At 40.6% G+C, this 27,871-nt stretch overlaps 3 protein-coding genes across 5 annotated transcripts; all 3 read left to right on the top strand.

The window, feature by feature from the left end:
- Positions 1 to 371: 371 nt before the first annotated feature.
- On the top strand, positions 372 to 8,301 carry kifbp (kinesin family binding protein). Its single transcript, XM_084541998.1, has 13 exons — positions 372 to 929; positions 1,258 to 1,356; positions 2,150 to 2,229; positions 2,345 to 2,403; positions 2,540 to 2,664; positions 2,893 to 2,986; positions 3,568 to 3,680; positions 3,968 to 4,117; positions 4,396 to 4,470; positions 5,348 to 5,510; positions 5,639 to 5,813; positions 5,904 to 6,089; positions 6,261 to 8,301. Exons 1-13 carry the CDS (start codon positions 474 to 476, stop codon positions 6,397 to 6,399), a joined length of 1,914 nt encoding a protein of 637 aa, XP_084398124.1. The 5' UTR covers positions 372 to 473; the 3' UTR covers positions 6,400 to 8,301.
- A 3,625-nt stretch (positions 8,302 to 11,926) lies between these two features.
- On the top strand, positions 11,927 to 18,173 carry srgn (serglycin). 2 transcript variants are annotated; one of them, XM_084541826.1, is made up of 4 exons: positions 11,927 to 12,456; positions 14,110 to 14,251; positions 17,110 to 17,282; positions 17,389 to 18,173. In XM_084541826.1, the coding sequence occupies exons 1-4, from the start codon at positions 12,402 to 12,404 to the stop codon at positions 17,451 to 17,453; spliced, it is 435 nt and encodes a 144-aa protein (XP_084397952.1). In that variant the 5' UTR covers positions 11,927 to 12,401; the 3' UTR covers positions 17,454 to 18,173. The 2 variants fall into 2 exon arrangements, with proteins under 2 accessions (XP_084397952.1, XP_084397951.1); XM_084541825.1 differs by having other exon boundaries at positions 11,947 to 12,456; positions 17,110 to 17,291.
- Positions 18,174 to 18,945: 772 nt separating this feature from the next.
- On the top strand, positions 18,946 to 27,211 carry vps26a (VPS26, retromer complex component A). 2 transcript variants are annotated; one of them, XM_084574929.1, is made up of 9 exons: positions 18,946 to 19,092; positions 20,812 to 20,961; positions 21,629 to 21,704; positions 22,099 to 22,255; positions 22,641 to 22,805; positions 22,905 to 23,011; positions 23,227 to 23,328; positions 23,503 to 23,612; positions 24,587 to 27,211. In XM_084574929.1, exons 1-9 carry the CDS (start codon positions 19,090 to 19,092, stop codon positions 24,701 to 24,703), a joined length of 987 nt encoding a protein of 328 aa, XP_084431055.1. In that variant the 5' UTR covers positions 18,946 to 19,089; the 3' UTR covers positions 24,704 to 27,211. The 2 variants fall into 2 exon arrangements, with proteins under 2 accessions (XP_084431055.1, XP_084431054.1); XM_084574928.1 differs by lacking the exon at positions 18,946 to 19,092 and having other exon boundaries at positions 20,207 to 20,961.
- The last annotated feature ends 660 nt before the right edge of the window (positions 27,212 to 27,871 follow it).

Raw genomic sequence — 27,871 nt, 5'->3', positions numbered from 1 at the left:
CAACAGAGATTGCATGTTCTCCCTGTGTCTGCGTAGGTTCTCTCCGGGTACTCCGGCTTCCTCCCACCGTCCAGAGACATGCTCATTAGGTTAACTGGTGATTCTAAATTGGCCGTAGGTGTGTATGTGAGTGTGAATAGTTGTCTGTCTCTCTGTGTTAGCCCTGCGATAGACTGGAGACCTGTCCAGGGTGTACCCCGCCTCTAGCCAGATCACAGCTGGGATAGGCTCCAGCAGACCCCGTGACCCTTAATAGGAACAAGAGGTTACAGAAGATGAATGAATGAATGAACAGAGATAGAAAGCACTACTGGACTGCTGCAAGTTAATAGTAATTCATGAGTTATATATACACAGAGGCATGACATTATGCACAAGGGAGACCTATGTGTAGGAAACTCAGACTCCAGCAGGTGGCAGTAATGTTACAGTAAGGACCCAGCAGCAGCTCGACGACAAAGAAGAAGACCAACATGGCGTCCGTCAACAGTGATGAGTGGAGGGCTATCTGCGACAAATTCACCAACGCCCAAAACCTGACAGATATAGAATCACGGAATGACCCAGAAAATGACCCGTTCCGCTCCAAATACAAGGCCAGGGAGCTTCTCAGAGAGATATACTGCTCGCTGAAGAGCTTTGATGGGGGCGACGTTGAGGAGGACAGCGGCGGTGAGAGCGGCGAACATCGGCCGACGGAGCAGCCGGTGGACGGGCAGAGGGAGGACTTGTTCGGTCAGGGTTTCAGCGGTGACTCGCCAGCCGGGGTCCGCGCCGCTAAACTCGGGGCCGTGGAGTATTACCTGGGCGTCAACCACGTCGACACAGAGGAGCTGTCAGCCGGACAGGAGCATCTGATGAACTGCATGAAGCTGCTGGGGAAATGCAGAGTGTCGTCCGAGAATGTGTCTCTGTTTATTCATGTTAGGGTATGTCGACATTAACGTCTCTATAATGATGATCAGCTGACTGTCAGCTCTCTTATTCAGTCCTGCAGTTGTTTACAAACAGGCCGTAAAGCTAGCCTACCGAAAATACTTCCTGCAATTGTAATATTCAAACATTTGATTGAATTAAACTGATTTAATTAAGCCCCAGTTAATTCTGGCATGTTACCATATGTATATTTTCTATATGTACAAAAATCTCTGGACATCCATTTGATGCAGCACGATTTCTCTTATAATTCATCCTACTGTATAAGATCAGCTGATGCTGATCACTTGATATTCATGTGTTTGCTCCTTGTTTTATCAGAACCAGCTGGGCATCCTTTGGGCAGGCCGGGATGAGACGGAGACGGCTCAGGGTTTCCTTGAAACTGCAGAATCCATCTACCAGCGTTACATGAAGGAGGTAAGACTTCCTGAATGACTCGCCACAATATTACTAAGTGTCACTTCGCTGGGATGCTACACTTCAGGTACCAAGGGAGAACTCTGCATGTCACTGTGAGCACTGGCTAGACAAAAGGGGGAGGGACGTTGTATCAAGCATAGTGCACAGTGTGAGTTTCTACCACTTGGTTTAACGGGGTTGACGCCATTCGAAGACAGAGTGACTCAGAAATGCTAGTGGACATAATGTTCTTCAAATTGGGATAACAGCAAAATCAGAACAAAAAAAAATTAACCACTTCATTTGGAATAGACTTTAAGATGGGGGTGTAAGCCATTGATAATATGCTGGATTGAAAAATGTTAGTGGCTAATAACCATGTGTGCTTGATCTGATCATTGCTCTATGGGTGGAATGAATACACATACTTTCTGAGGTTTGCCCCACGTGGGGCAGGTGATCTGACGGGGAGGGACAGGAACATGGTAGCAGCAGTGCCACTGACTTCATGGGTCCATCTCAGTCTGTCTTGTTCATCAACATCTTCTATTTTATTTCCGCCAGACGCCCTGATGCACTACAGTGGATGAAAACACTTTGTGCATATCTTATTGGATCATTTTATTTAGCATCCCTATAAATAGCTATGTTTTAATCTCTAGTCAGAATGATTTCAGTCAAGTTGAAGTGACAGTTTGTGTAAAGGTCTCCAGTGTCTTGCAAGAAACTTATTAGCTGTGTTACAAGTTACAGTAGGTAAATCCTTGTCATCAACCTGGTGTTTAATTCTGTTTTTTATTTTTTTTTTCAGGATGGGAGTCCTCCCACTGATATGACAGAGTACTTCACTACTGAGGAGAACCTGCTGACACACCAGGAAAGAACCAAGAAGTAACTTGAAACTCCAATATCCTCATAAATGCACACATGCAGATTTCCAGATCTCCTTATATTTTTGTCCATTTCCTTTCTGTCTGTCTCACAATTTTTCCTTTTATACCACCAGGTTTGAGTTGGCCTACACCCACACCATGTATTATCTTGCTCAGGTTTATAAAAACCTTGGTGGGTATGAAGTTGTTTTAGTCAAATTTGTAAAGCAGTATATATTTATTTGCTCCTGTAAATTATGTCCTCTTACTCAGATATCATAATTGTCTGTTGATATGTTGCTTTATTTGATTATATTTGTGTCCCTCAGGTCAAACTGAGCGTGCTGCCACCTACTGCCACAGTACCCTGCAGAGACAGTTACAGTTAAATCAGTTCAGTCCGATGGAGTGGGCTCTAAACGCTGCCACACTGTCGCAGTATTACATCACAAAGGTACAGCGTGTGTTAATTCAAACTGACTGTAAACAATCTGTAACTTTAAGTCTAAAACGATTGTGCACATTTAATGAGTTCATAGAGTCAAAATAGAGTCAAGTCATTTTGATTATACACAAGACCGTTGTCTGCTCCAAACACATTTTATTATATTTGCTTCAGGTGTCACAGTAGTTTGTTTGAAGTGATTACAAGGTGTTTTACATGTGTTTGTGTGATTTCTAGGGCCGATACATGGAGGGCAGACATTGCCTCTCTGCTGCTACTGTCATATCAGGTTTGGCGGGGGAGGTCCCTTCTGAGGCTGCAGCTCAGGAGAGTAAGTATCTGTGTGAACATTTAACATTTATGTCAAAACAACTTTACTGACATGCTTATTTCCTTCTGTTCACCTTACCAGCTGCGACAGCTGCTTCCTTTATGTGGACACTGGTATTGCCCTAAAAATAGCCGCAACATATTAAATCATGTAAATAGGGGGGTGGTGTAAACCTTTGACAATCTTTTCAATAGCAGCATTTTAGTGCCTGTTAACCATGTAAATGCTTGATCCTGTTTCTCTCTGGGTGTTTCTTCTCTTGAGTAAATTCAGGATTGTCAATAAAGTTTGGGGCTGTTTTGATGCTTCCATTGAAGTTTTGTGGGAAATAAACATGTGTATTGTGTTTAATCAGAATGATTTCTGTTGTGTTGAAGAAATCTAGCCCAAGGAGCCAGTGAGTGAAACAAAATAGAACACAACTGAACCGAAGCAGCGCTTTTCCCACTTCTTGTTTATGACCTGACCCCCCCAGTTTGTCCTCTTGCCACTCTCCCTTCATCCAGATATATTTATCATTTCTTCCCTTTCTCCTGGCATATCTCAACATCTCATTCTTCCTGTCTTCCTGTCTGACCCAGGTGAGACAGAGAGCGAGCGCAGGGAACAGCTCAGGCAGAAGAGAGCAGAGATTGCTAGATGCTGGATCAAATATTGTGTCAACCTCCTGCAGGACTCCAAGAAGCTGCTGGAGGTACTGGACACTCATACGTGTGTGTTCTCAAGTATATAGCTATGGCTGTTAGTAAACGCTTTAGGCTTGTGATTTACGACGATACCGACCACAAAAACTTTATCTGCAGAAAACACAAGTATAAAGAAGTCTGCACCAAAGAAAATTCTTCAGTAAAAATATCAAGTCTGTTTTTTGTTATGGCCAAATCACAAATGTGAGCATGTTTGTTCCTGTATAGTATCTGTTTATCTGTTTCTGTTTGCACGCTTGCGTGTATTGTAATCACTGGGTTTGTCTGTGTTCAGGACAACATTGGGGAGCTGGACACTGATCGTCAAGATGAGCTGAAGAGAGCGAGACGACGTGAGGAGGAGGAGGAAGAAAAGGGCAGGAAGAGTGCCATGCTGTTTGGCTCTGAAGACACTTTTGACTCCATTGCTAGCTTGGAAGAGAAGGTCTGTGTGCCATGTGCCTGATTCTAATTCTGCTGCTATTAACAATGCCAGTGTTATAAGTGTTATTGCTATAGTAGTAGTAGTAGTAGTAGTAGTAGTAGAACTGTTTTAGGGTTTTTGTATAAGATCGTTTTATTGGGATACTATTAGCCTACAAATCACAATCAATAAATAATTGGTATTACTTTATATTGCCTTTAGAGGGCGCCATTCTGCAAATAATTACTTTGTGCTTTATAGTAGATGATGTTTAACCGAGTTTGCTCCATGTTTTGTAGGTTCTCTGTTTGCTCCCTTTGGACTTCACTGAGGCCAGAGCTGTATTTCTGGTGGGACAGAATTATGTCACTCAGGTATGCATAACACACACACACATTTATACATTTATACAAGTAAACAGACACACACAGCAGGGCAACACAGTTTAATAATCCTATGTAATAACTCTTGACCTTCAGCAGTTATGATATTTGTGTTCAGCTTCCGTTGCAGGGTTGGGCTTCAGAGATTGTATGCGATATTGGGTTGTAGAAATAAAATAAGACTTGATGTGACATATCGGTGGATGTGTGAAGATATCAATCAACCACAACACGGTGCAGTCACACCACTCCTCAACACAATTGTTGTCTTAAATATTTTTCTCAAGCAGCAAATCTTTATCATGAGTTTCTGTCCTTGTAGTGGCTGGTCTAAACTACTGTTAAACCTTTTTATTGTGACAGCAGAACTATAATTAAAATAGAGTTAAATGATTTACAGTGACGAGAGCCCAGAAACTTAATGCTGCTTTTGTTTCTAAAGTACATCTTTTGAAAGGACTAAATCGTTGGATCACCTCCTCTTTCACACAGCTGCAATTGGGAAAACTTCAGCATACATTTGGAAAAAATAACAGTGAGATCATGATGTTGGTTAAAACTGCATTCTGCAAGTAAATGGTCTTGTATTTATAAAGTGCTTTTCTACCTGTTGGTACTCGAAGCACTTTACAGTCACAGTGACACATCTACCCATCTGCCAAATGGAGGTTCAGTGTCTTGCTCAAGGACACTTCGATATGTGGCATGTTCTTGGGACACAGCTGCCCCGGTCCCATTTCACCATGCTGATCTTATATTGCCAAACAGGAATGAATAGCTCCAAACAAACTGCTCAACAGAGGACGATGTGAAAATGTGTGCTTTTGTAGTCTACCTTTAATCATGACATCCTTTCTTTCACTCCAAGGCCAAGGAGTTCTTTCAGATGGACGGATATGTGACAGATCACATAGAGATTCTCCAGGATCACAGTGCTCTGTTCAGGTCCCTGGCTTTCTTTGAAGAGGACATGGAGCGCCGCTGCAAAATGCACAAACGAAGAGTCGACATGCTGGAGCCAATCTGCAACGGTACTGGTCTCTTTTTATTCTTCTTTATCTACCTGAAGTCAGTGTTGTCTCTTTAAATATTTTCATAAGATATGGCTAAGTTGAAGATCGATTAAAGTGTGCTTTCTGTAACTCTCAATCGTCTGTAGACTTGAACGCCCAGTACTACCTGTTGATCCGCAGACAGTTGATGTTTGAGTTGGCTGAGACCTACAGTGAAATGATGGACTTGAAACTGACTCTGGCCAACAGACAAGCAGACACACAGTCTTTAGACAATCACACCATTAAGAAATTCAACAATCTTTGCTCTGCTTCTGCCAAGTAAGTCCACATTTATGTGTGTTACCCATGTGTGTCTCTGTGCATTTGTTTTAGTCACTTTTAAGTAATTTGTAACCCTCTCCTCTCTAGGTACTTCCAGATGTTCCTAGACTCTTTGTGTTCTCCAGAAGGGAAGTTTCCAGAGCACCTGGAGGAGGAGGTCCTCAGACCAGCTCTGGTTGCCCGCTTTAGAGTGGCCCGACTGCACAGCCGACTGATCGGCTCCTCACCTACTGCTCAGCTAGACAACCTCGACAGATCTCTGGAAAACTACAAGTACGAACTCTTTATGTGTTATGTGTTGAAAGGTGTCTGTCCGAGCACGATAACTGGTTGACTGAAATGTTGAGTTAGAAGGAGCATGTAAAGAACAATTAACTGTGGCTGCACTCTACATCCTGCCAGCTGCCATGGTGTTTATGTTTCCATCTTCCACCTGTTGTCTAGGTACGTGGTGCAGTATTGTGAGGCCCATCCCGAGGCATCCGCCACTGTGGAGACAGAGTTGGAGCTGAGTAAGGAGATGGTCGGCCTCCTCCCTCTCAAAATCAACCGCCTCAAAGCGAGGATGGCTGTAAACAACTGAAAGACACCTAGTTACTGACTGGCTTATTGGTTCACTAATCCTGATGAATTCATCCCAATGAGCCAGTCAGTCTTATACTTAACGTATAATCAGTCTACTCTCCTAACTGTTCAAGAACCTGGGCAACAGATCGATTGATTTTTGTATTTTGTTCTTGCAGTGGGCATGCTGCTTTCTCAAGTATACAAGCTGTACATACTTTCTGTGCTCTTCTCTGTAGTAAACGTTGAGATCTATTTACCTTAAAACAGATGGCTAAGAAAATGCACCAATACGAAAATAAAAATGTGTGACATTATAAAGAAATAACTGAGAATGGCTGGGTATGTTGGCGGTGTAAAACTGTGTTTAAAGAGTCCCTGTACAAATTGTTTTCATTTCGTCTTGGTTTCATTTAATTTATTTGGTTTCGTTTTTGATTTCATTTCACCGTTGTGTCCTTTCTGACTCTTCTCTGATTCATGTTTTCTATTGCTTAATCATATTGTTTTTCCACTGAAGGTGGCTTTACTCTTTTTTATAAAGCACTGCAGCACACTAAAAGTATGTTTCTTCAGCTGTTTACATTTCTGATTGTAAAACAGAGACTTGCAGTAGGTTTAGCAGGTATCAAAATCCGCTTGACACTAGCTCCAGTTCAACCTATGTGTTTTCTTCCTTCTCTCTGAGGAATCACAGCGTCACCATGTTTTATGTACAGTATATGTTATAATAAAGATATTAAACCCATGAAATAATACAGATGTGCTACAATATGTGATTTTCTTGTTTTGCGATATGGCTCCATGTCACAGAAGTAAAATGTTGTCTTAATGATGTGGAGACCCTGAGCGAAAGACTAAAATTAGGTTGTGGTACAGCTAGGAGAAATGGACATGGTGTGTCAGTATGTTTAGTGAATTAGATCATAGTCAGCTAACAGTAACTGACTTTTCGGATTCGTTGTGCTGACACAGGACCATTTCTAGTTAACCACGAGGTCACACAACTTTTCCCTGCTTAGCTACTTCCTCTCTTAAAGTATTGAGACGTTTTCTGGAAAGTGCGTCTGACCTGCCCGGTGGTTACAATGCCAGGAGCGCCTAATTACACCATCAACTCAGTATTGATTGCTACATCCTTAAATCCCAGTTTAGATTTTTAAAATCACCCTGTAGTGACTTACAATGATCAGGCATTACATTATGACCACCTTCTTAATATTGTGTAGGTCTCCCTTGTGCCTCCAGAACCGTTGTGACTCATCAGAGAAAGGACATGGTTCTTCTGAGGGTGTCCTGTGGTGTCTGGCAACAGTATGTTGTTGGGGTCCTATGGGTTGAGAGGAGGGGCCTCTGTTGATCATCCCACAGATAATTTATCAGTTTGGGATCTAGTGAATTTAGAGGTCAGGTCATGTTTTTTGAGTTGTTCCTAAATCGTTTGTATGTGCGTGTCTGTATCAGGCTGCATCCTGCTGGGGATGACTGATGCCATCAAGGAGTGTCATTGATATGGGGTGGGGGTGTCTGGTCTGGTCTAGGTGGGTGCTACATGTCTAGCTAGCATCCACATGAACGCCAGGTCCAAAAGGTTCCGAGCAGAATATTGAACTGTCACAAGATGATCATTGTTATTTACTTCTCCTGTCAGTGGTTTTAATGTTGTGGCTGATTGGTGTATGTATGCATTTGGAGACAGATGACAACTTGAAGGGCGACATAGATAAATGGGGGTTAGTGGACTGTGACACTTGATGCTGATTTTAAGCATGCTAGTCTTGCAAGTACTGGCAGTCACAGAACAAGATGTGTTTTTCTACACCACAGCTTCGTCATCTAATGGAAACGGCTTCAGTGCATTTATGCTTCCAGTAACCTTTCTGAAGCTTGTCAAAACTTGCATCGACATACCTGCTCAGCATCACCACACTCAAAATTAATGAACTTGTCCGCAGCAACTTCCTGGAAAAGCCACACATGCACTAAATATACATGCAGATTGACAGTCTTTTTAGAGCTGCATTCTCAGTGATTACAAAGCTTACAGATGTAAACTGAGACAACTGGCAGATTTCTGTGTGATGGATTTTCTCATCTGGAAAGAATAATGGCAGATATGCCTGCGGAAGAATACAGTGACCTGCAATTTCTACTCATGTTTATAATTTATAAAATAATTCTTATTCATCAGATGATATACTTTTATTTTTTGGAGCAGCCAGAACAATCATAGACTTTTTGGAGCATCTGGCTGCTTTTGTTGTGTCATACATCTGCACTAATCACTTGTCTCCTGTCCGCAAGCTTCTTAATTCTTATGAGACAAAACTATTAAATGAAAGTTTTTCACAATTTTTAACATTAGAAACAAATGAGATATGTTCTTAGAATACTGGGCCACATAAACCTGATAAATTGACATGGGCTGCTGTCACTCTCCCCCCGTGAAACTGATTTATTTGGGTGTAGTCTCTAACTGTGACTCAGCTTGTTTGCTTAATACACAAATACACATCCTTAAAGAAAAATGTGTTACGTAAGCTCATTGTGATTAACAGTCATTGTCAGCTCTCCCCCCTTACTACGGCCATTGTGGAGCAAGTCTTAGTCCCACTTTGTCTCTTTTTTTTTTTTTTTTTTTTTTTTTTGGCAGACTGGTGAAACTATCCTGGTGTGTTTGAATACATGTTAACGACTGTGTGTGCCTTCACTGTGTTGTATCTGAGAGTGTGGGAATAGCGCTGCCTGTGCTGCCATAAACTCTGGTTACTCAGACAATAGGTTTGAATCCCACATAATGTGACTGGGGTGAGAATGGAAACCAAGCTGACTATAAAAGCTCACTTTTTTTTAGATACAGTGAGATACAAGCTGCTGCACACGGTGTAATGTTTCACACAACATGGCAGATATTAGTGGCTGTATATATATATTCGTTTTAAAATGTGAGTATTGTCTGGATATTGTGCTGATTGGAAACATGCCATACATGCAAGGGTGTGTTTAAGTGGGTATATGTGCCTCATAAATATGTCACAGTCTGTGGGAGTGCATGTGTGTATGTGTGCGTGTGTATGTGCGCATTTGTGTGTGTTTGTGTGGTGTGCGTGGTGTGTGTGTGGTGCACAGAGGCGAGGTTGGGCAGGCTACTGTGTCATTTCCTGAGGGAAAATGATAGCAACTGATGTTACCACTTCCTACAGCATCGTACCGATGTGTCAGCTGAAATGAACCATTCTTTCTCTCTCTGGGTCCTCTTCTCTTCTTGTCCTACACGGGCAAGAAAACGCACGAAGAAGAGGAACAGAGGACACATAGAAGACGATGGAGAAGAGGGGTTAAAGGAAGGAATACCACAGTACCACCGTACCACACACTACTCACGTACACACACACGCACACACACACATGCACACACGCTCACAATAGTGGTCTGTGGTTTATGGTGTTTGGATGGCCTTTTTCTGAACAGACTGATCTCTTCTTCTCTTTCTCGCTCTTGCTCTGTGTGAGCGTGTAGTGTTCCTCACAACCCACATGAAGAGATCAAATATATGTCTCTATCTCAGTGAAGAAATGTTGGAGCTTTATTCAGTACGAGAATGTGGAGTTCCTGGATTTCATTCACCGAGTGTTAATTTGACTCATCTATCAAAACGGAAGGTGCTGCTGTGTGCACCATCTTTACTAAACATTAATGATGTGATCTGCTGATGATGAGACGGTCACGACGTCACAGATGTGTTATCAGCTGAGTTCCTCTCATCAGACGCATTTGGGGCGACAATACAGCGTCCAGAATTCAAGTGCTCATCAACCTAACTATACGCTGTGTACAGACAGATTGAAACTAACAGACTTTGCACTCAATGTCATTAAGACCAGCAATCATTACTTTAATAAATAAATGCAGAAGAGTATGACGTGGTGTTAAATAACCTGTCCGAGTGCTGGTCCATCTTTAACGAATCAGGAAGTATGTAATTAAAATCAGAAAGATTTACCTAAAACATTTCAGTACTGAAAAACTGTCCCATATGACTACTGAGAGCAGGGTTTTACTGTTGAGGTGAGTTGGCTTAAAGTGGAAGTGGAGCTCATTTTTAACTACTGTGTAAAGAACAGGAACTAATGATTATTTTCATTATGAATTAATCTGCTGATAATTTTATCCAGTAATTGACTAGACTGATAAGAAACGGCATCACAAGTGCTCTAAACGAATACCTGTTGCCAAATAGATGCCAGTTTTCTGTCATTTTACTAACTGATTACAGGACTAGTGCTTTGAGCTGTACTTGTATAAAGTTCATTTAGATTTATTTTATATCAAGGAATATTTGACTCTTCATATGGTTTGTGTGCGTAAATCTTAGTTTGAAAAGAAACTAGCAGGCTAACTGGATCTGTCAGACAAATGTGCTGAAGTAAAGGAGTTAGGGCTAAGGTGTCCAGAAGTACAAAAAAGTACAAAATTTCCCTCCTAAAATGTTGTGGAGACTCAAGTAAAGTACAGGGATCTCGGATATGTATTTATAAAGAGCTTAGTAAAAAATGCATTCTTCTTACTTCATGATTTTGTCTATGTGATGAAACCTGTGCATTAGAAATACTGAATGTTTCTGTTTATTTTTTTGCTATAGATACCTGATCCAGAATAAATCCCTGATGTCAGCTGTGAATGTGTGACTAACAACCAATATGCCTCCTTAAAATCCCATTATTGCAACACAAACTGCGTATTTTTCTTCTCATCCCTTTAATTGCATCCTGAGCATCCCGAGTAACTTCTGAGTCATCGTCAGTGAGGTTATTCCCGTGAATGCGCTTCATGTGCCCTAGACACCACAACCGACCAAGTGTCAACATTAGAAATGTCTCAACTTGAGTTTACCGCCGCAGAATTACATCACAGAAATAAACTCAAGCAGGTACAAACAAACACCAGCCATGGATGAAGCATTTCCTGTCCTTGCAATAAATGTCTTTAACGTTTACATCTTTTTATACAATGTTTGGACGCTTAAATCTCCAAAATGCATCCTTATATGTAAGTACAAGCTCTCTCGGACGTGTCGTAGAGCACACTTTAAGCAGAGACTGCAAATACTGAAGTAATACTACTTATTATAATCAACCACTGAGCATCTGTAGGACATGTGGAGACACATAAAAGGCACGGATATAATGAAAAACAGGCATATGCTCAAAAGAATTCCTAGACAACACCCATACAAACACGCCAGTCAGAAAAGACAGACGAGTGGTAATGATATTGCTGAAGGTGTATCAGGAGGCTGTTCAGGCCTGCTACCAGCACTACTTTGCCGCAGGATAATGACTTTTCCTTGTGCTGATGAGACTTAGGATAGTTAAAACAGTGATGTTGCTGTGATGGTGGTTTATAGCAGCTAGTGGGTGATTGTATTGTTCTGTCTCCACCTCCTTTTTCTAGTAGAGGAGAGTTAAAAAAAAGAGAAAAAAAAGAAAACACAACTAAGAATCTGAATGGGTAATGTGAAATATCTCTCTCTCACACATACATGCACACGAAGAGAGCGTAAAACCGCTCTTTGCGTGGAGTGACGACCGTTGAAAAGAGCCAAATAATCTGAAAGCTGAAGCGCTCACAGATACCATCGCCTCCATATCTCGGTACAAAATGCGCCCGCAGCCAATTAAGACAAATTGTCCTCAGTCGTTATAACATAGAAAGAGAAAAACACAGATCGAATCTCGGCCGCTATCTTCTGGTATTTCCTCAATTCCAGTTGTGCGCAGTTACGCAAACCTGATATCTGATATTTGAAGCAGCTAAACCAAAAGTTTCCAGGATGTTCAGCCACTTTCTGCAGCAGAAGACTTCAGGAAACCATGACGCACTCAGAGGGCTGAGCTCCGTTAGTGGGACTGTCTGAGGCAGTTTACACTTAAGCTTCACTACCTAAAGAAGCTTCGTCTTGGAGAGGAGTGCCTTTACATTTCGCCTTGTTTTGGTTAAAGAAAGAACTAATTTCGGGAATGAAACTGATCCTGCTCCTCGCTATCTCCTGCCTCGCCTTACACAACGGCACGGGTAAGTAGACTGTCGAATACACACTGTTGAGGAGGTAGATGTCGCAGTATGTGGACAGGTTGTAGTGGGAACAGTCACTTGAGACATTTTACATCCTGACATCTCTGAATGCGCTCCGGGAACAGCCCGTACAGAGCAGCGAGGACTCAACCTGTTATCTGAGGGTCGTCAAGAGTCTTTGACTGACAAACAAAAAATAGCATCTGTTCCACTTTACTGGTACTTGCTTCTCTGTGTCAGCACAGTGTAAGGAGCTGTATGACTCATTTATAAAGGTCACAGTTCTCGTTTCTCATAATTGGGCTGTTCATCCTCTTCATCTGTCTGTTCAGTAGATCCAAAACGAATATCTTTATAAAATCACAAATTACACAACTTAGACGTCCTAGTGCTGTGCCGTGATGTTATGGCGCAAATATGTTGATTTCCTGCGTGCTCTCATCGGAAAGACCAAAGGCGTTTCAGTTTCCGAGTTAAGTTTCGATGGGTCTGGTTTAGCACCGTGTACATGTGGGGCTTTCTTGACACTCACCGTGACACAAGTGTCTTTTTGATTTAGAGGAAGGGAATTGCTTGGGGAAACCCTAATCGATTTCATGCCAATCCTAAGATGTGCTTTGACGGATCTGGTGTTTAATAGCGGCCTAATAGGCCTGTTTCAAAGTGGTTATTAACCCCATAACAGCCCAACCACCCTGTTTGGATTTGTTTTTCTATGATGTGTCTGTATCTGTTTAACAGAAATAAGACTCCCATACATACTGATACAATTTAATTTCTATCCGCATTTTAATCAGCACAATGAAGATTGAAAAAAAAAAAATGATGCCTCATGTGTGCGTAGGTGTTAACATGTAACTTGTAAAAGCTATTCAGGCACTTGACATCATCACTTACACCCAAATGATCATCATCATCTTAATTATCATTAGTGTATACTTGGCCTGCTGACTATACACAAAAGTATTTACTAATTTTCTTATCGATACACACGATTCATGCTAAATGTCACAAGACGCTTCTCAGCTGATGGTCAAATGGCAGTAGAACCAGCATGATGCAGGAAAACCACGTAGGCCATAACCGCGACATTTTAGATGAGCATGATGTTCTTCAAAACAATCAAATTTGTCTTTTCAAGAGTTGTGGAACTTTTCTATAACAATTTCAATAATTCCAACGAACACCAACAAGGAATAGGACGACAAAATGCCCTACATAAATCATCTTGCGACGATCAGATACATTTTGTTTGTTTGTTTGTTTGTTGTGTGATTAAGCTCTTAATAACGGTCGGTGGGAACCCTTTTTTTTTTTTTTTTTTTTAGAGAAGTTCCATATTCAGCCAGTTGCGAAGTGTTTAGAAAAAGTTGCAATACCTGTACTTCCTTTTGTAACACATTACAAAGTATAAGCAACTCTGAAGCCCATTAGACCGAAGCCCAACTGTTACTTTACTCTGTTGCAGAATAATGTTGTAATGTCATGAAACACACCAAACAGGGAACTAGTACACACCAGTTGTAACCCTGAACTGATCCAGATGAGCGTTGACATGTTGCCCAAGAATTCTCTGAATGCTGTAAATTGTTAAGGTTGCAAACACACGTAGTAAATTGAACACCAGTAACACTTTTCTCTCTCTCTCTCTAGGAGCACCACTGTCCGCCGTCTATAAGTTTGTAAAATGTAACCCCGATGGTGACCAGGCCAACTGTGTGACCCACCAAAGTCCAGAGATGGCATGGACTCCCGACCTACCAAGCAAACTGCCGGCATCTTCTGCAAAATTTCTGTACGTACTGTATGAACGTGTTGTAAATCTCTGTGAGAGTGTATGAGCTTGGGGTGTGAAGATTTATCAGATATGGATGATGAGAATGTTCTGGTAGCAGAGAGTTCATTTCAGTGTCAAAAAAAAAGGTTCTGGAAAAAAACAACAACCTCATCATACAGTTCGGTTGTCAAGCGAAAACAGCCTTTGAATTTAGAAATGCTGATGTTGCATTGGATCTGTTATCTTGGTTAACTCAACTCCAGCTACGCTGTGCGTATGCCTGCGTGCATTCCCGTGTTGTGTTTTTCAGAGAGTGTATAAGTGTGAGGTAGGTGGCCAAGAAAAGCCAAAATAGGAGACAACAACGTGGAGGGAAAAAGTTAGACGAGAAGGCCGGTTCAAGCTGGAGTAAGAAAGACCTGAAGAGTGAATGAGAAGATCATTTTATAATGCTTTCACTGCAGTGGAGGACAAGTTCATGTAGAACGTTTTTACTTTATCCAAAGTGTTATGTGAGTGTCAAGTAAAACTTTTTGTGCCTTCCATGAAAATGTGATCCTGGTCATAAAAGCCAACATAGTGGCTCATATAAGCTTTTAGTTAGTCAAGGTATGTGTGTGTTTGTGGTGAAGCAACTGCAGACTGCAGGCTGCAATACCGAGGAAGCACAGTCAGCCCTTGTTGAAATAGTTGCCTCAAAAAAATGCAATGTACTCACATGATGAGGGAGAAGATCCACCACTTACGTTTCAGTTTCTGTCACACATTTCTGTCACATTTGCAGAAGACGCAATGATGACACTTATGCATTGAATATATCATACTGTGTTATTGTGTGTCGTGTTTTAAGACACAATCGTTGAAAATATTACTTTACCGGCTGTGATTGATCGGCAAACTATGTATCCATGTCCCTGTAGCACTTAGTGTTTGTTAGGCTAAGAAAGGCTAATCCCTTTTGCACCCTTGAATAGAAGTAGACAGATTTTACTTGAATCCTAAGGGTAAGGTTGTTGAATAGGTGCTTTGAGCCACATTTAAAAGAGTATGTGTCATACAAAATTACTCAACATATCTCATCATTAAATTCATAGTCGTAAATAATCCGTCCTTCCTAGTTTGTTTCAATTAATTTTTATGATGCTAAATTGTTCAGTATAAATTCAGCTTCCACAGCAGTTCCCATGTAAACATTATACTGTATTGGCACTTACAGTAAATGTACACTTTTGTGAAAATGTCCTCATAGTTTTAAAAGAAGAAAACTGAGTTGTGAAGGAATAATTATTTTTATAGTTATAAAATCCGACCATTGTTTTAGGCTCTATATGCAGATCTATTAATTGATTTTAACTTGGTAAAAAAAACTGCTATCTTCTGGAATTAATGAGTCCACAGGCTTTGCACATAGTGTACATGCGAAAGATTGTGTGCATTAATATGTGTGACTGTTAACTCTATCTAATACTATCACAGTCTCGGTCTTAAGCCTCAGTTTCCTCCTTTAGAGTTCCTCTAAACTGCCGATCCTACCAGATAAAGATCATATATTTGAAAAAGGAAAGCTAAAATCGTTTCTAATCACTAAAGTCACGCAGTGAATGGATTTAACCAGATGAAGCATTATACATGATCTGTCTTTATAAACACACACTCCTAGGTAATTGTAAGAGGTCCAAAGACACTTAGAATTAGATTATATAACTGTGAAGCCTCTACGAACACTATAAAAGGTCTTCAATTTCATCTACATAAGGAAAGTAAGACTCTAAAAGTGAGAATTGGTGAAAAGAAAATGATTCTTCTGGGAAGTGTGTGTTGTTAAGAGTGTTTTCTGGCCCTTCTGAATCATTGGCATGTTGTTAATATACCAAAGCTTGAGTAGCAGACTTTCTTTTTTCGGCTGGCTTTGAAGAGGAAGTCAGAAGGAAGTGTTAGAGAGGAAGTGGGCTGTGACTACTTGGTGGGCTGCTGCTTCTGGTGTATTGTTTTGTATCTGCGTATGTGCCACGCTATAGTCGGATACAGATATTTAAGAGGTTCCAGATCCAGTGTAAATATTATCCAGCAACCCATTAAATGAACTTGATTTCTTTCAAAGGATATTGAAATAAGTTACGAAAAGTTTGAGTCGGACTAAATCAAGTCTGAATGTACGTGTCTTCATCGTCTTAAATAACAAAAATGCTAAACTAGTCGATATAAAGTAGAAGGCATTTCACTTTGAAACCATCACAGCTAATGTTCAGAGTCCTGAGGATGTTTTACTCTGAAAACACTTGAGCACACAGGTGTTTTTGCTCACTGTGGCCTATTAAACCTCTACTCCGGTGGATTTCAACTCACAGACCTTCATGAAGCAATAAACATAGACGCCGATCTAGGTCAGTCTGCGCATGCCCACACAGCCTGAGCGGTGCAATCACACCGAAATCTTAAGAGCAAAATGTACTTGTGCTGTGTGTAAAGGCAGGGGAGGACAGGAAATAGCACTGGCAAAATGCTGAAGCTTGCATGGTTAGAAAGCAGACAACAGAGTTGTGAATTAAACAAGATTTTATCGGACTCTGTGCTGTCATTGACCTCTATCATAGTTTTCACATTCTCTGCAGACGAACAGCATCCCTTCTCCTCGACTGCTGGTATTACACTGTCGCCCAACATGTAACTGATAGGAACTAAATAGGAATTAAAAGAGGAATGTGTCTAAAAACAAAATAATACTAACTTTATGGGCAACAGTGTATTTTGCCATGCACATTTCTTTTCAAATAACCGTTGAGTTTGTGTGCTTGAGGAAGTCAAAAATTAAGTAATCCCTGCAAGTCAAAAGTCGAACTCCATTAGTAATCAGACTCTAATTTTTTTTTTCTCAGAGCGGCAGAGCCTGTGATGGAGGAGGAGGAGGAGGAGGAGGAGGACACATCTATGACTGGTGAAAAGCTCGACCTCCCTGGGATGTTCCAGAGTCAGGAAGGCTCCGGTATTTATGAAGGTTCTGGCTGGGATTATCCAGCAGACAAGGCAGCTGCAAGTGACATGGGCTCCGGTGAGCAAGGTACTTTTTGGGAAAAGTTGGATACAGTTTTCAGTTGTCAAGGTTTTCTTCTTCTTCCGCTGCATGTTTGACCTGTTCTTGTTTTCTTTTGTTAAAGATATAAGCGCCTTCGAAAAACCTGGAGAGCAGGAGCTCCAACAAGAGGACCTTCTGCAGCTGTAGACTGCTGCACACACCCATTAACAGACACATAATCAAGGCCTGCATCTATTTTAATTCTATCCTGTTATCCTTAGCATCACCACCTGCTGAAAAAAAAACTTGGTCACACAGAGACTGACAAAGACCAGATATATGTTTTGTAAACTAATGGAAATTATTATTTTTCAAGGGCAAAAGAACAACTGTAAACAATGTAAAAACAGACCAAAGATTGGTCTGCATAAAGGAGCTAATGAACCAACAAGCACACTTTTATTCAGTCTAAGTTGGCAGTCACCTTTATGTGCTTTCTTTTGGAAAAAATGTTGTAACATGCTTTTTTAATGTAAATTAAAATATACTTTTAAATAATTGTAAAACCAGTGCAATAAGATGGTGCCTTTGTCCATTCATTGCTCACAGTTTTGTTTTTTTTGTTTTTTTTTGGAGCTATAAGGGATGTGTTCTTTTTAGAAACACAAAAACAAAGACTTGTTTGATTCATTTGTCTCAAATGTTGTGACACTTAACACTTACCCAAGTGACTTACGCAGTGTATACTTATATTACACAGATGATTAAGGGAATTTTACCCAAACCCCTCTGAAATATGTTCACCCAGATTTAACCAGTGTGACCTGGAACATAATCAAAACAACGAACTTACATGCATTTCAACACGCTCTGCGTTGTCTCGTTTGCAGTTGTAATTCTTCCATCAATAAAGGATTTATAACAAGAGTTTTCAATTGTGTTGTGTGTCTGGTCTGTTTTTTTTTTTTTTTTTTGATGTGTAACAGGAATGAGTGGGTACAGAAGATGAATGAATGAATGAATGAATGATTCTCCAATATTATCATATTATCCAAAAGCCAAAGCTAAAACACAGGCAAATGGTCTTTTTGAGTTTTCTTAAAAACACCTCGACACTCATCCACGCAGTTTTTTCGGTTCAAGTTTTTACATGGAACATCCGTGGGTGGTATTTACTTGAAACTTAAGGCCTGTAACACAACCAGATACTCACCTGTAATTACAGGAATGCGTCTGTCCCTTTACTAGTTATTCTTATTCTTATAATAAGAATAACTTTTCACTTTTCACTTTTTCATCTTCCGATGCTTGACTGATAAATTTGCAGGCCAGTATTAGTGTGATAATATTCATTCATTCATCTTCTGTAACCGCTTGTAAAGGATCTCATGAAGCATGATTTGAGCCTACCATTATGGATTAGTGTTAAAATGTATTTTATGTTGCAATCAGCCACAAAATGTTAGTATCAGTTGGATAAGTCACAAAGGGATTATGTAGCTCTAACTCAAATTAAGACTTCTTAACATTATGAAATAACTAACTGAATAAAGCATGGCAACTAGATAATTAGTTATCCTTGCCCAAAGCTAATGATGGGTTTTGTTTTCAGATCTGCCAGCAGCTTTATGTACGAGCTCACTCAGAGACTCATTTTTCTGGATGTCTTGAGGAAAAAAGGCCATCTAGGGTCTGCCAGTGTCCCATGAGGGCTTTCTGCTCCCCTGTCCCCGCCCACCGGCACACATGACCCGGGTCACATGACGGTGAGATACCCTCTGCTTCAGACAGACAGGCTACACGGAGCGAGGCTAGCTTAGCTTCAACTGTCTAGACGGCCAAGATGGTGAGTGTAAAAACAAACAGCAGCCACTCGGACTACACTGAAATGAACCGCGGCGTTCATTCATAAAAACCCAACACTAAGAGGTCCACCTTGTTTCTCCTGGCAGCAGGTGTTTAATGTTAAAACCTGACGGGAAAGCTAGATGCTTCGGTCGAGTTAGCATCAGTACGAGGCCGTCTCTAATGTTTTGGCTAGCTAGCGGCCCAGCTGCTTTCTTAAATGAGCGTAGCAGATCATATTGTTGAGTAGTAACTGAACTAAATGCATATTGTTTATGTCTTTGGTAGCAGGATATGCTAGGTAGCTAGGATAAATGTAACTGTTAGCTAAACTGTACGCTAAACCTGCTGGTTAGCTTCGTGTTAATGTGAAGTTTCCCCGTCATATGTTTAAGTTACAGCAGCGGCTCTGAAATGACTTAAACGTGTTTCTTTCCCGTTGTTATGTTGTTTGGAAAAGCACAACGTTGCATAAATTGCAGGTTGTTCCCCAGTGACTGTGAGGTAGAGTTTCAGTGTTCACCACATTGATCGCTCCTGTGTATGTGATTGATTTGATCTCGGGGTTTCTACAGTCTCACCTGACTTATTGATGACTGGACTGATCCCTGCAGATTTGCAGTGCTGCACGTCCAAGCACGTGTCTGTGCCAGCTCACAGAAAAGTAATGTGACTGTGCAACTTGTGTTGAGTGACTGGGTTGTTGCGGGACTCACAGATGATGCTGTCCTACCGGAGTTTGGTTAGGAAGTGGGACTGTGGGCGTTGACATGGTTGAAACCTGAGCCTGGGATCGTGTACACCGCCATCAGTCCAATCCCGGAGCTTGGGTGGTGTTTATCATTATTGCCACATCCTACTGTTTGTCACGGGAATCCATGGATTTGCGTGTAAATGCAGCCGGTTGTCATTAATGCAGATTAATGTGGCTGGAAACTAGAGAACAGCCACAGTCCTATTACATCTATTTTTAACTTGATCTCATTTTAAATCTGGTATAATGTTTTCGCCTCTTTGATCGAAATAGTCACATAGTATAGTGTTGGTCTTAGTCACTGCTAGTTATTTATCTGAATTTGCCTGATAAATTGCTTTTTGTTTTTTCCTTTGTTGTCAGTTGCCCTAGATCTCTCACGTCAGCCTTCTTTCACCATATGAAACTTGAAAGGGGTTGAGTAACTACTGAAGTGCAGAACTTCAACATGTCAATTATTTACCAAACAAAACTACACAATGCTCATTAAGCTTATCAGCACCGGATGATTCTCTTTGTATTTCACAGTGCTCAGGAGTTTTAAATGTGGGGTCTGTTGCGACATTCCTGCGCTGGTGTATTGTCAGCGATATGAGGTCAACGAGGACTCAACGGTTTGCTAGAGCTGAAGAGGGGTGCAATCGTGGCAGCGTAGCTGGAGTAGCCTACAGCAACTATCGCTCCGCTTGTGGCAGCGAAACATACGAAGCATCCAAGATTAATTGCCTGATGCTCCAGATAAAAAAAGAAAATCAGTGTTCAGGGAACATATTACAGCCTAAGCACCAGATTGGTCAAGAGCAAGAACAATCAAGTTGCCAAATGGCATAAGCTTGCATGAATATTGTTTGTGTAATTACTCTCACAGCCAGAAGCGGGACACAGAACTTATGCATATGCACCTAACATGTGAACCTTTAAATCAAAGGTTTAAGCTGAATGCTGTTTTGTGCTTTGTTTTCTCAGAGTTTCCTGGGAGGTTTGTTTGGGCCGGTCTGTGAGATAGATGTTCTGCTGAACGACGCCGAGAGCAGAAAGACGGCCGAGTTGAAGACAGAAGATGGAAAAGTGGAGAAACACTACCTGTTCTACGACGGAGAGTCTGTGTCTGGCAAGGTAAACTGAGTCTGCGTTGTTGAGGAAGCACACTGCAGAGCTCCGCGAGGTTCGGTATCTGAGCCACACACTCATGACGCACGGTTTAAATTTGCTATAATTTTATTTAGCAGTTAGCAGTACTCGGCCAGCGCATAATGGACGTCTGTGCCATACAGCAGTCTATTTTAGGATCTCTATAACTGAGTCCGGTGGGAAATTAAGATTCTTTTGATGAGTGTGCAAGACTTGCTTTTGGGTCCTGGAGGAACAGGGGTCCTGTTAATCCACAACCATGTTAGCTTTATTAAGGCTGTTTGCTTCTTCTGTCACTGAACACAGACTCAAATTAAGGTGGCGTTAGCTGTAATCGTCATATCAGTGTGGTAGCTGCAGATTTAAGTGGAAAGATAAAGGATATCACCTTTCATCAATGGACAGTATTGTTTCATATTTAACTCAGATTAAATTAAAGCTGTGCTAAAGCCCTGAGATGTAGACTGATACGAAATTGTAAAATAACTGTTGTGGGAATATGTGAATGTGTACTGTATAAAAAAAGCTATGCACATTAATAAGACAATATAGACTAATATTAGGAAAATCTCTAATAAACCTGACACACTAGCTTAGTGTCATGTTTTTTGTGTTTATTACGTACTTGGTGTCTAAAAGATTTTCTTTCCAGGTGAATCTAAATGTGAAGCAGGGAGGAAAGCGACTGGAGCATCAGGGAATACGCATCGAGTTTGTTGGACAGATAGGTGAGCATGAAAAAAGTGGTGCATTTATCATACTTTATTACCCCGTTAACTGCCTTTTGATGGTTATATTCTGCTCAATGCCTGAAACCTCTAAATTGCCTCCTCGTGTATCTGTCTTCATGAAATGCTAGTTGAGTGGTTTGGCTGGTAGCGTTCTCACATGGCTGAAAGGTTTAACAGGGCGTGTGGTGGTCATGTGCAGTCTGCGATAGAGGCACTAAACCCTCCTCCAACTTTTTTTTCAGTAGGTGTAGGAGGAATGAGTGCAGTCTGTTGAAAGAAAATAAAATCCTGAAATAAAACTGATGTATTTCTTTGTAGGGTTTGTAAAGCGTCTTGAGTTACACGTCAGACAGACCACAAACCTCTCTAAATCCTCTCTGCTACATTTCAGAGCTGTTCTCTGATAAGAGCAACACCCATGAGTTTGTGGACTTGGTCAAAGAGTTGGCTTTGCCAGGAGAGCTGACTCAAAACAGAAGTTACGACTTTGAGTTCATGCAGGTGGAGAAGCCCTACGAGTCCTACACTGGAGCTAACGTCAGGCTAAGGTACGCTAATAACACAAAGCGAACTGCAGGTTCTGCATATTTATTTTGTAAAGTAAAAATACCAAGATGACAAGATCACATAGATGTCTAAGAGGATAAAATTGATGAAGTGATCTGCAAAATCACTTATATTAAATCTATTCTTAGTCAAAACATACATTAGGCTGGACTGACGTGGATGTAAACTACAGCTTGTCTAGTTGTTGTATCCCTCCATCTGTGTGGCTATGGTCACATTTTATAGATAGAAATGTAAAGGTTTACACATCAGTGATTGTCCTACGTGTCACATCTTTGAGTGATCCGTGTCTTTATGGTTTCAGTGGGTCGTTTTTTTTTTTGTTTTTTTTTATAGCATTGTGGTTTCTGTGTGTTCTTCTTGCAGATACTTTCTCAGGGTGACAATAGTCCGCCGTCTGTCTGACTTGGTGAAGGAGTACGAGCTGATTGTCCACCAGTTAGCTACCTACCCAGATGTCAACAACTCAATCAAGATGGAGGTCGGCATAGAGGACTGTCTTCACATCGAGTTTGAATACAATAAATCCAAGTGAGACCAACCTTGTTTTAACTCCTCTAATGAAGTATCCTGCCACCATAGTAAAAGACAAATCAGACCTACGCTTGTCCTTACCTGTGTCTTTGTTAGATACCACCTCAAGGACGTGATCGTGGGGAAGATTTACTTCCTGTTGGTCAGAATCAAGATCCAGCACATGGAGCTACAGCTCATTAAGAAGGAGATAACAGGCATCGGTAAATATCCAGGACATCTGCTTATAAATATGAAATGACCTAGATCAAAAACATCATGGTAATTTTGGGGTTTTTCTTGCTTTTTCTATTTTATTATAACTTTTTTCTTCAAACCAATTAGTTCCCAATACGAACATAGACATGTCTGTCAGCATTGCTGCACTTTATCATGTTCTTTTCTATTCACTTAAGTAAACTGTTGTCCTCCTTTTTAGGTCCAAGTACTACCACAGAGACAGAGACTGTTGCTAAGTATGAGATCATGGATGGAGCTCCAGTTAAAGGAGAGTCAATTCCCATCAGACTCTTCCTGGCGGGTACAAGCTCTTTCCGTCTTTGGCTGTTAATATGTTAAATGTGGATCTACTTCTTTGACTTATCACCAGGATGTGGCCTTCCCTGTTAACTTCCCTAATGTGAAAACATTTAGACAGGCTTGTTTTTGTTTCGGATGTGAGTGACGGCTTATCACATCTTCTTGTTCCTTACAGGATATGACTTGACACCCACCATGAGGGACGTCAACAAAAAGTTCTCTGTGCGCTTCTTCCTTAATCTGGTGCTGGTGGATGAGGAGGACAGGAGATACTTTAAACAGCAGGTACCTGCTTTTGCACAGAAAATGTATAAAAATGTATCAGTGAGTATCGACCAGGTTGTAAACATGGAACGTTTTCAAGAACCCAAATAAATTAGTGGTCATTATCTGATAACACTGCCTTGGGATAGATCACAATATTGTACATTTATATTTGGCATTTTTACATAAATATTGTTTGGCTGTTTGACTAAAGATGATGCAAACTGCTTTATAATCGTATTGAATATGTAAGTAAACTGCAGGATTACTGCACTGTTTGGATATGAACTGCTTGTGTGAACATGGAGTGATGGAAGAAAACCAAAGATAAATCAATCAAAATGCAACCAAACCAGGCAGATTAACTGCTCAGACACCTTTGTAAAGGGGAATTTATCAGTATGCGTTCTAGTGTGTTCTTGTAGCATCACCACTTGGGGTTCAAGTACGGTTCCAATTTAAAGTACACATCTGATCAAGTACATTTTTTAAATACCAGGATGTACTTGCCCTGCCTGTTTTATCAAGGACGTATTCGGAGGCAACTAATGGGGACGTGGTACAGCCAGGTATCCCAGAATGCATTTCTGGGAGAAATGAGGAAGCTGGTCTTGAGGCCTTTGAGTGGTCAACAACATATAATGGAAGACTATACTCTAACCTAGGGAGTAATGAAACGAATGACACCCAGAGAGCCTTAGCCTGCTTTATTTGATATTATTTTAAAATAACTTTAAGTTAAGGATATGTTCACATCTGATCGATGATTTTAATTTCTGGAAGCCTTTTTGTGTGTTGTGAAAACTCAACATCCAGGATGAGTATAGAGAGATTCATGTCTAACTTGTCTGCGTGTCCTCCTGAGTAGTTTAAGTTCATTTCTGCATTTCACTGATTGATCTTCTGATATATTGTTTTTGGACTTTTGTTTGCACCTGCTTTTCTTCCCAATTCCACAAGTTTGTATGTATTCATTCTTCTGCTTCTGTGTTTAGGAGATCGTTTTGTGGAGAAAAGCTCCAGAGAAGCTGAGGAAAAGAAACTTCCACCAGCGCTACGAGTCTCCTGAACCCCGAACCCAGCCAGTTAACGCAGAGCAGCCAGAGATGTGAGGGCGAGGATATGAACTGAGAATACACACAGACACACCACAGCTCTTCACTGCTGAACAGCCAGAGGTGTGCGGGCTGCGCCACTATCTCCCTGGACTGAGAAACATCTGTATACATGAATACACATTACATACCTTCACCACGTCACAGCTTCAGATGTGAGCTGCCCACCATCACCCTGTCCCCCAGGACCGAAACACACTCGCATACAGACGCACACAAGCATACAATCCAAGTCTGCTGAATGCTAAACGTCAAGGCAAGAGCGCAAAACAAACCAACCCAAGCAATGAACGGTGAGGCAGCCTGTTTGATACTTGCGTCTCAGACTGAAAACACACTCAAGCACACACAAGCCAAGCCATATGGTCTCAGTTCGCTGAATGTATAATAAAACAGGAGCGAAGACAGAGAGGAGGAGATGACTACAGACCACCGCACCACTTATCTCTTCCTTCTGCAACAGAAGCTGCTTTTGTTTTCAGACTGGACAGCACTTATCCTCGACTTTCTCTAGCCTCCTCTCTCCTACATCTGCTACACAGTGACACTTTCTAGAGTCGGGTTGGGTGAAAGTATTCAAGATATGGGGGGGGCTGAAGGATGGGAGATACTAAGCTATGGGTCAGCACACACACTATATTTATTAGCAATACGGGAGTTTAAGTTGTCATTCATCCGTTTTGATGGGAATTTCCCAGTTTTTGTTACTGTATGTATGTTACAGCTGTCCACAGGCGGCTCTTTGCCAGAAAAAGAGTGGGTTTAAAAGTGCGACTAATTGTCTTTAGGTCAGCAAATGTCCATCTTAACATCAATGTAATCCCATGTTTAATGTTGTGATGATAACCTACCCCACTCCAGTCCACATCTCATTTCATTCAACAAAACGTTTATTCAAGATGGACATCATTTCAGCAGAGTTTACTTTATACGTTCATTTGATTTCATTTATCATTTGGAGCTGCAATTAATGGTTATTTTTTATTGATTAACTTGAGTCTCAATGAATTGTTAAAAGCGTCATAAATATTGAAATGGGTAAATTCCCAGAGCCCAACATAGCATCCACAGAGCTGTTCTCTAAACCCCCAGTGTATCTGATTTACATTTGCACAACAGAGAGAAATCCAAATGACTGATCTAATGTACTGATCATCCAAAAAGTTAAAGATGAGTTTGACTGATTGATTAATCACCTTATCATTACTGTTCTAAAAGCATCATGTACAACATTTTAGTCTCTCTCTGAGCTGAGTATTTAATGCCATGTTTCACTGATAACGTCTGTCAGGTTTCAGGAGGGACTCGTCCACATGTATCTAAAAGCTATGATTGCTCCGTTTTATTTTAAAGACTGGTTCACCCATATTCCAAAATGAAAATATTTTCTGTGGATTGAATGGGGAAGTTAGACTTCAGTGCTTTCAGCACCACGTTAGACCTCTTGCTTTATATTTGGGTGAAGAGAGGCGCATTAACTGTATTTGTAATTTGGGTGAACCAAACCTTTAAGTTCTCATAACAACTCGTCCATCAGCTGATTATGAAATCGGTCAGATTTGCTGATAAATACTTTATCTTCATTCACTAAGCTTGAATAAGGCTGATAGTTGTTACATTAACCTGAGAATAATGGTTTTGTTATTTCTGTTTACATCTCTACTGATTCAGGAGAAGCATGAAATGATATCCTGCCATGATCAGCAGACTGTAAATGAACTGTTGTCACTTTCTCTTTTGTTCTATGAGCCTGTCGGTTTGGTATATTTAACACTAATGTTAAAAATGGCTCGTGTATGCTGTTGTTCACACTGGAGGGGATGCAGTGTCAATATACTGTAAAAATCCAAACAATGATCCACTGTGATGCTCAGACCAGTAGTTTAGGTCCCGCTTTAAAGACACTGGTAACGGTTCTATTTGTGCAGGATGACTCTCACAGCTCTTCCTCCTCCGTTAAGTAAAGGGTCTTGGACCCTGAAACTAAAAGTCACTCAAGGACAACTGCACCTCGGAGATCTCCTGAGTCTGCAATTGAAATTATACTGTCATTTCTATATCACTAAATATTTTATTTGAATTTGGTTTGTTGCTCTTTGTCTCTTTAATATGCAGGTCATGCTGCCATGTTGTGTGATTCATGTCATAAATGTCTGGACACAAATCTTCAGTTCAGGTTTTCTTTGTTCCTCCGCTGCAATACGGTTTTCTTTTGTTTGAGAACAGTATAATTTATTTTGAGGCTTTCTTTCTGTCAGATGTATTGTCTGTCTTTCTGAACACCAAATGCATTGCATCTGTTTAGTTTGGTTTGATTTCTACACCTTGAAGAAACGCTTAAAAGCCAAAACTCTTTTTCTGCCCCTGTCTTATCTACTGCATGTTCTTCTTTACACAATGTGTAATCATGCCATTGTGTGTATGTGTGTGTGTGTGTATGATGGTATGTGTGTATATACACCAAACCCAAATATATAGTGAAAATAAATCACAAATAAATCAGATTTATACTTAACGTCTTTGGAACAACACTTATTTTGTCTATCAATACTATTTTCCTAAAGGATTAACTATTTAGCTGTAAAGAGTGGAGGAAGTTTTGATTGGTGGTCAGTTAAATATCTTTTATGTTTGACATGAATTTCAGGTAATGACTCTGGTATTTCTGTAATCTTGAAAAATCTCTTTGGGATACTATTGGACGGGTCAAATGCAGAAAATAATTCGCCCAAATGGAATCAATACGGTATAAATGAAATATTACTATAAAGACGTGTCCTTTTTATATATTAACTGACTGAATTTACGTACACTACCAGTCAAAAGTTTTAGAACACCAGTGCTTTTTCCAGGTTTTTACTGAAAATTATTCAGTTAAGTGTCTCATTGCACTCTGAAATGAAAGCATAGAACAAATAAGCAATTTGAGTTGCAAAAGAAATCATGGAATCAATTTATAGACCAAAATGTATTCTAAACTTTTGACTCATCAAAGGAGCCACCTTTGGCAGATATAACAGCTGAACACACTCGTTCTACAATGGAAATCAAATATTCTTCAGAAAGTTCTTCCCAAGTCTGTTGCAGAAGTTCCCATAATTGTGTGGCACTTGTAGGTTGCTTGGCTTTCACTCTTCTGTCCAGTTCATCCCAAACCAGCTCGAT

Source organism: Chelon labrosus (assembly GCF_963514085.1).
Source record: "Chelon labrosus genome assembly, chromosome: 3".
NCBI lineage: Eukaryota > Metazoa > Chordata > Actinopteri > Mugiliformes > Mugilidae > Chelon > Chelon labrosus.
This window is presented reverse-complemented; position numbering and strand designations above follow the sequence as displayed.

Excerpts from the sequence above, each read along its gene's own strand:
- srgn (XM_084541825.1), top strand. The coding sequence starts at position 12,402 with ATGAAACTGATCCTGCTCCTCGCTATCTCCTGCCTCGCCTTACACAAC. Across the intron at positions 12,457-14,109 it reads CGCCTTACACAACGGCACGG|GAGCACCACTGTCCGCCGTC; the intron begins GTAAGTAGACTG and ends CTCTCTCTCTAG. Across the intron at positions 17,292-17,388 it reads CATGGGCTCCGGTGAGCAAG|ATATAAGCGCCTTCGAAAAA; the intron begins GTACTTTTTGGG and ends CTTTTGTTAAAG.
- vps26a (XM_084574928.1), top strand. The coding sequence starts at position 20,785 with ATGCTGTTTTGTGCTTTGTTTTCTCAGAGTTTCCTGGGAGGTTTGTTT. Across the intron at positions 20,962-21,628 it reads GAGAGTCTGTGTCTGGCAAG|GTGAATCTAAATGTGAAGCA; the intron begins GTAAACTGAGTC and ends TTTTCTTTCCAG. Across the intron at positions 23,329-23,502 it reads CATCAGACTCTTCCTGGCGG|GATATGACTTGACACCCACC; the intron begins GTACAAGCTCTT and ends TGTTCCTTACAG.
- kifbp (XM_084541998.1), top strand. The coding sequence starts at position 474 with ATGGCGTCCGTCAACAGTGATGAGTGGAGGGCTATCTGCGACAAATTC. Across the intron at positions 2,230-2,344 it reads CACCAGGAAAGAACCAAGAA|GTTTGAGTTGGCCTACACCC; the intron begins GTAACTTGAAAC and ends TTATACCACCAG. Across the intron at positions 5,814-5,903 it reads CTTTGCTCTGCTTCTGCCAA|GTACTTCCAGATGTTCCTAG; the intron begins GTAAGTCCACAT and ends TCTCCTCTCTAG.